The following is a 7435-nucleotide window of genomic DNA, read 5'->3' on the forward strand; positions in this document are numbered from 1 at the left end:
GGCTAGAGATATATGAGATGGACTAGCTCCGGCTAGCGATTTGGATGCCGATGGGATCTGGTTCCGGCGGTGATACATGGTCCATGTGTGGCCCCCATGGGTTCTGATTTGAGTATTCAGCGCGGACTGATTACGTCAACAGATGTGTATCGTAGGACAAACATGCATCACGACTACATGACATCATTATTGCATTTGCATCGCATTTGACTTCATCTTTGTATGTGGTGTGTGGATTTTACCTATTTGCCCCTCTTCATGTGATATATGATCTATTTGCTCTTATATGAGGATATGAGGTTGATGTTGAGACACTGTTGGATATATCTGTTGATTATGAATTGTGTAGTATAGGTTGTTGGTTCGCTGTTAGAATGAAGTTTTGGTGGTTCGGTTGGGATTAAAAGGAATTGTTTGTAGCTGCTAGTTTAGCTTAGTTTAGTGTTACTTGCGAGTACTTGTGGTTTTCGGTACTCACCCTTGCTTCTACACAATTGTGTAGGTTGACAGCTCTCTCAGATTCGGCTTAGTATTTTCTTTAGCAGATTGAGATTCGGGACATACTCGAGAGGTAGCGGTTCATTCCAGACGTGCCCTTGAGTTATCTTTACTTTCAGTTTTGTTCTATTCGAGAACTATACTCTGAGACTTGTATATTTTTATTCGAATCCTGTATTTAGAGGTTTGTACATGTGACAACCAAATTTTGGGTAGTGTTGAGTCTTAATTAAAGTCTTCCGCTTATTTATTATCTTTTATTCTCGTATTTCTACTTCTTTATCGTTGTGGTTGGGTTAGGCTGAAGTGTCCGGTGGGAAATGGACACGTGCCATCACATTCGGATTTGGGGTGTGACACTCATCCCTAAATGTAACAATGAAAAGAACAACTATTTACATCAAACTTTAGAAATCAAACTAAATATTCTCTTTTACTCAGTTTATATGACATGTTTGACTTAACAGTTAATAAGACAAAGAAAAGTAATCTTACCTATAATTTTGCAAATGATACCCTGATATTTTCCCAGACTCCGCAAATGCATCCCTCCATCTTTGAATCTTCTCGATATCGTCTTTGTATTTTTCCTCATGTTGGGAAAAAGACTCAGCAAAAGTTTGAGTTTGATGACGCACATCTGATGGATCCACATTATAGAAAATAGGAATTACGATTTGTTTCAATTCCTTTCGACACTTTATGATGTGTGCAAGCTCGTCTAAACACCATTTTGACGATGCATAGCTTTCAGAAAATATCACTATAGCAAATTTAGACTCTTCTATGGCTTTTGGCAGTTCATCAGAAATTGAATTTTCGATTTCTAGACGCTCATCGTCTTTGAAAACATCAATTCTTCCTTGTATTAAAACGTTATAGAGATGACTCACGAATGTTCTTCGTGTATCTTCACCTCTAAAACTCAGAAATGCATCGTACTTGTGAATTTCAGAAGAAAAAGTGTGTGACATTATTGTTGATGAATATAAGTTATAATTGCTATAGACTTAATGAAGAACAAGACACCACCTTTTTTCACTATTTATTCAGTCTTTATGGTAACTTCTTATCATGTTCCTCATTGAAATCATAAAAAATGTACCCTACTTTCTTTTTTCAAAAAAATTAATGAGAGAAAATAAAGAGTACGTACTAAAAACAAGTAATTTAAGAAGACTTTTAACTTAGCCCTTGCCAAGAAGGTGAAGAAAAGTCATAAGTGTCGTTACGCGTGTATTAGATCTTAGGTTAATATGATACTATTTGATTTAAAATTTGAAAATCTGCATAATTAATAAATGCATAAGTTATGAGGAAATGTATGTATTATTTTATGTAGGGTTTTAAGAATGTGGAAGAAGCACTATATTAATAATCAATATATGATTCATGAATAACTATACTTTGTATAAAATAATATATAGATTCTCTCCTAACTTATTCATGTATTACTAATACTTGTATAACTCTAATTAGCTACCAAACAAACTTCGCGTCGATCTTAAAAGACTTTATTACCTCGGGATTATTGGCTCTGCATCATCAAGTCTTCCAAATTTTCAACAACTTCAAGGGTCGTTAGGTAAAAAGTACTAAAGAAAATACAATATGTATTAATTTTGATTTTTTTTATACTTATCTTATGCATGACTTTGCTTAAAATAATACAATTCATTATCATACATTACGAAACAAGGTAAAAATATTCATATTAAAAGTCGGTTTATTTGACTTTTTGTCACTCAATTTGATTCGGTCGTTTAGTTAATTGATTATTAATTTAACTTTTCGCCAACTTGATCAGATGGTTTTAGTTATGTCACAATCATAAGTAGTTACGTCTAAACAAACTCTATTTGGATCATTGACTTTAATAGTTTTTTTTTATTGTATTGTATTATTTGTGGATATAATATTAATATAATACATAAGCGTGTCTTTTAACTTGATCTTAGCTGATATTTATATTCTTCAATTTTGGAAGTGCACAAGTAGGTACTTAAAACTTGTATGAAGTTGAAAAAGTAGACACATGCATCCCACGCGACATGATGTACGTAGGATGCCACATACGACGTAGATTGTCACGTAGAACGCGTATATATGTCTACTTATTTAATTTTATAAAACTCGACCACAAATTATGATATAGACTCGACCACTTGGGCCAACTTTAGTTGGATGCTCCTTCAAAGTGCAACGAAGGTCACTAGCCTAGGTCGTTGAGCCTTTTTGATCGACCATTGACCTCGTCTAGATAAATATGTTTCCTTGAAAATCCTTTGTGTCAGCTGATGAGGAACATCTTATGTTTAAGAGCTACTAGATGTCGTTTATTTCTAATTTAAAGAGATGCTTATCCATATAATTTTATATTCAAACATATAACCGGACATCCATTCAATGCATTCTTTTCGATCTTGTACTCTATGTAGGCTCGCATAGATCAGACTAGACAAGTGGTACATTGAACACCAACACAATCTAGATGAACAAAAGGAAAAGAAAGTACATCCTTAACGACCTCTATTCCTGACGTGAACGGCTGTTTCTTGAAACTAATTACTCACAGGCACTTTCCATTTGTTTGAGTTCACATACTATATAAACAAATAGTAGAAACGTGCGATAGAAAGCAGAAAAACAACAACATACTCGATTTACATCCCATAGATTGAATTATACACTTGAAATGAATGTAGTTAAACAAGACTAGACATTTTCTTCTTGTTTCTTGGCATGGATTTTTTTCAGTTCATCCACAAATGCTTTCATATTTTTGTCTGACGAACTGCGTTCTGCAACTGCCTCCTCAGCTTTTTTCTTCAACTTACGCGCATTTTCTAATCAAATTCAATCATCTCGATCAATACATTCCTTTAGAAAGGCCATATATAAAAGTACTAATTGAACAAAAGGGCATAGTAAGAGAAGGATTCTTCTCTTCTTCATTCAGGACGAAACTCCATTCCTTGAACAATGAGGCCACTTTTTTCACCGAGATGTTTAGTCTCCATTAATCGTGCATCAACATCTCCGTCTTCTCCTGCATCATTGAAAAAATCTCCCATTTTTAATTCCATCCATCCATCACTTCTTCTAAAGGGTAGCGTCTCTTTAGGTCCTTGTCCTGCAAAATGTACAACACTAGCTCGTTGCTCTGCGTCAATGTCACTCACAGAATCAACAAATCTAACGACTGCATTAGCAGTTTCAAGGCCATGCCATTTATTTTCCAATTTGAACACTAGATAAACAACATATTTGGTTCTTTTCGACAGTCTTCGAGTTTCAATTTTGCCTCGAATATCAAGCCAACAAACCCTCTTGAGTTTAGCCACTTCCGCGAATCTAAAAACAAAATCACATTGCTCAATAATTATAGGCATGTAGTAATAGTTCAGATCCTTTCAAAATTTATTCTAGTAATAAAAAGGAATCACAAATATATAAAACCTTGAGTCCAGATGAGATAACCATTCCCAATACTCTGGTGTACCACCCCATTCAATTTCAAGTCCCCTTGCTGCTACCATAAAACATTTCTTCCCCGTCTTTTTATCCAGCGAAAAACTCTATTCGACAGATCAAATCACAAACATGAAACATCAGAAACTAGAAAACATATCGAATAAATGACAAATCAATTCTAATATTCACTAAAATAACAAAATAAACTATATATATCGAATTTCACTAAAAGGATTCAAATTATAAAAGAAACAATACCATTTTGCCTCCATCAATAAGAATTGGAGATTTAGGTCCCTTTAAAACATCGTCGTTGTAATGGTCATCAGATTCAATATGTAATAATGACATTAATTTGTCAACAACCTTTTTTATGCAATCTGCCTCATCCCTAAATGTTAACAATGAAAATAGTTCAAACATTAGAAATCAAATACTCTCTTCGTCTCAATTTATTATGTGACATTGTTTGACATGAAACAAAGTTAAAGAAAGAAAATACCTAGTGAAATTTGTGGTTTTAAACGAACCTTATGTTGGGGTTTATTTACCATAAATAAATTTTCCTTATAGAAAAAAGTTTTAATATTTGACTAGTCCTTTTCTTGTAGGAAAGGTTTTAGGACTCTATAAATATAGGTCTGTTCCTTCTAACTTAATCAGCATTCACAATGTAGTCCTAGAGTTTTGAGAGTTGCGGTTATGGAGGAGAATTTTGTGTACCTCCTTGTATTCCGAGTGAATTGGTTGAGGTTGTTTCTCTCTATATTTTGTACTCTCATATTTATAGGGGATTGCTCATCTCCTTTGTGGACGTAGGTCGATTGACTGAATCATGTTAAATTTGTCTCTTTTGGTGTGTTTCTCGTTTGTCTTCTTACTCATGGTCTTTCGAGGTTTGCTTTGCTAGCTTCCGCATTACACCTAATTATTTTCTGTCCTAACAAGTGATATCAAAGCCATGGTTCAATGATGGAACCATGTTAGAGATGGGCGTTCATCTTGGCGGGTGTAGTTCTAGTCGCAACCTTTTTGACAGTAATGAAGATTTTGTTGGAGAAACTGTTTCAGAGAGGTTCTATGTGTCGAGACGTAGATTTGATGGAGGAGATTATGGCGAAGAGATGCAAGATCCTAAAGATTATGTGAAGGTGGACAAATTTATTTTGTCAGAAATTTAAGCCAAGGGGGAGATTTGTTGGGGTTTATTTGTCCTGATTTCTTACCATAAATAAGTTTTCCTTTTAGGAAAATGTTTTAATATTTGACTAGTCCTTTTCTTGCAGGAAAGGTTTTAGGACTCTATAAATATAGGCATGTTCCTTCTAACTTAATCATCATTCACAATGTAGTCTTAGGGTTTTGAGAGTTGCGGTTATGGAGGAGAGTTTTGTGTACCTCCTTGTATTCCGAGTGAATTGGTTGAGGTTGTTTCTCTCTATATTGTGTACTCTCATATTTATAGTGGATTGCTCATTTCCTTTGTGGACGTAGATCGATTGACCAAACCACGTTAAATTTGTCTCTTTTGGTGTGTTTCTCGTTTGTCTTCTTACTCGTGGTCTTTCGAGGTTTGCTTTGCTAGCTTCTGCATTACACCCAATTATTTTTGGTCCTAACACCTTAAACATTTATGTGATTGTAAATCATATTATTAAGGGTAAAAGAGAAATTTTAATGTTAACAACAACAACAACATAGGCAGTGAAATCCCACAAGTGACGTTTGAAAATGGTCAAATGTACACATAGTCTTTATCACTACCTTGTGGAGATAGAGATGTTATTTTCAATAGACGCTTGACTCAAGTATGTAATGACCCTAAAGGTCATTTTTGGAAATTTTCATAAAATGACCGTTTTACCCCTCCTGATAGTTGCCCCGAGTGCTAATTGTTGTATTTTCGAAGTTGGTTTGAAGGAAAAATTGATGAAAAGTTGAGTTTTTGGAAAGTTGAGTTTGGTTAAAAGTGCTATTTAGAGTCATTTGGAGTTTCGAGACTCGAATCGGATTTTCATCGATTCCAACAGTTTTAGAATGTCGAAACGGGTTTGTGAGAATTTACGGAGTCAAATTTGGAGTTAAAACGAAAATTTGAGGTCCTAAGTTGCAAAAATTGTGAAATTTTGATCAAGAGTTGACTTTGGTCAACAAACGAGGTTTCGGTGCTCGAAATGGAATTCCGAGGGCACCGTTGGATTCGAGGGATGATTCTAAATCTAGAATGAGTCTTGGTTGAATTTTTAGAGGCCCCAAGTGCATTTCGAGTTTTTGAGCCTAAAGTTAGTTTCTTGACGCCTTATCGGATACCGGGTCAAGGAGACCTCAAATTCAAATTCCGACGATTTCATTGAGTCTAAAATGTCATTTTCAAGCTAGTTGCATATTTGGTTTGTGTTCGGGAAGTGGCAAATGAGTTTTGGGTGAGCTTTTAAGCTTCTTGGATGCTTTGACACTATTTCAGCAAATTGTGGCAACTAAAGGGTTCATTATTAGTTTTAAAGGTCGAAAAATTACTCCGAAGGTTCTGAAATTTCGAGCATGAATTATAGGACTTATCTGCAAATTTTGGTGCATTTTCGCTAACCCAAGATTGAACTTTTATCGCAAATAAGAAATAATTGTTTACCGAGTAGAAATGATATTTGACTGGGCAAACGAGCATGAAATTGAGCTTCGATTGAACGAGTAGGTCCGTATCATTATTTAAGACATTTACAAAAAAGAATTGGGTCATTTCACAATTGTATGAGGAAATTACGGCCTTTTTAGTGAAAAATTAACTGTTGTTTTTTTGGTGCATAACAGCAATGTACTGTTATAAAAATCTCAGACTGTGTTCATTTGGTATTTTGAGCATATCGAGAGTTCAAGAGATCGGAATGGAGTGATTCTTGCGGGTTTCTTCTTGAATTAATATGAGGGTTAGTATTCAATCTTCAATTTGACATTTTCTCATAATTTCTTTATCTGGTTTTTTTTTCCCCTATCCGTAAATCTCTTGGGTAAAAGTGGGGTTTTATCGATTTGGACTCCCATTTTGATGAAAAAGGTATATTTACGATCCTTATGTTATGGGTAAACTGATTTTAACATAAAATTATTGATTCATCGATTATTTTCATCATATTAACCGCATACAATTTGAACTTTCCCGGTAAAGTTAAAGTTTGATAAATTGAGAATTTCAAGGTCGATCTTAACTTTGTTTTTGATGAAATTTCATATTTGAACTTATCTAAGCATGGGTAAGATGTTTTTCAAGAGATATTTCATTTTCGAGTCGGGGTTTCGGATCCGAATATTTTAGGCTTCTTCAAGAACGTTGATTTTCCTTCAAATTGAGTTTGTGAATTGATTTCAACTCCGTTTTCAAATTGGTTTTCACCATTAGCTTCCAAATACTTTAAGGATCATTTTACATCAAAAATTTCCAGATTTGGGTATCGTTTTCCGGTATGAG

General features: G+C 34.5%; 3 protein-coding genes and 1 pseudogene across 3 annotated transcripts in view; all 4 read right to left on the minus strand.

Annotated features, from left to right (window-relative positions):
• LOC125850853 (protein PHLOEM PROTEIN 2-LIKE A5-like) overlaps positions 1 to 1483 on the minus strand; it is a 26593-nt gene extending 25110 nt beyond the window's left edge. Inside the window, exon 1 of the mRNA XM_049530697.1 lies at positions 994 to 1483. Coding sequence (XP_049386654.1) covers positions 994 to 1472 — 479 coding nt within the window. The 5' untranslated portion in view covers positions 1473 to 1483. The remainder of the gene's footprint in view (positions 1 to 993) is intronic.
• Positions 1484 to 2618: 1135 nt separating this feature from the next.
• Positions 2619 to 2766, minus strand: LOC125850867 (U1 spliceosomal RNA; annotated as a pseudogene).
• Positions 2767 to 2996: 230 nt separating this feature from the next.
• The window catches only part of LOC125850850 (gallate 1-beta-glucosyltransferase 84A24-like), a 16339-nt gene continuing 11900 nt past the window's right edge, over positions 2997 to 7435 (minus strand). Inside the window, exon 3 of the mRNA XM_049530695.1 lies at positions 2997 to 3155. The gene's annotated coding sequence lies outside the window, so the exon portion shown is untranslated. The remainder of the gene's footprint in view (positions 3156 to 7435) is intronic.
• The window catches only part of LOC125850854 (protein PHLOEM PROTEIN 2-LIKE A8-like), a 7257-nt gene continuing 2968 nt past the window's right edge, over positions 3147 to 7435 (minus strand). The window contains exons 2-4 of the mRNA XM_049530699.1: positions 4231 to 4363; positions 3958 to 4076; positions 3147 to 3852 (exon numbers count right to left, since the gene is read on the minus strand). Of these exons, the coding sequence (XP_049386656.1) occupies positions 3450 to 3852; positions 3958 to 4076; positions 4231 to 4363 (655 nt within the window). The 3' untranslated portion in view covers positions 3147 to 3449. The remainder of the gene's footprint in view (positions 3853 to 3957; positions 4077 to 4230; positions 4364 to 7435) is intronic.

The sequence above is a fragment of the Solanum stenotomum genome, unplaced genomic scaffold (assembly GCF_019186545.1).
Source record: "Solanum stenotomum isolate F172 unplaced genomic scaffold, ASM1918654v1 scaffold19785, whole genome shotgun sequence".
Taxonomy (NCBI): Eukaryota; Viridiplantae; Streptophyta; class Magnoliopsida; order Solanales; family Solanaceae; genus Solanum; species Solanum stenotomum.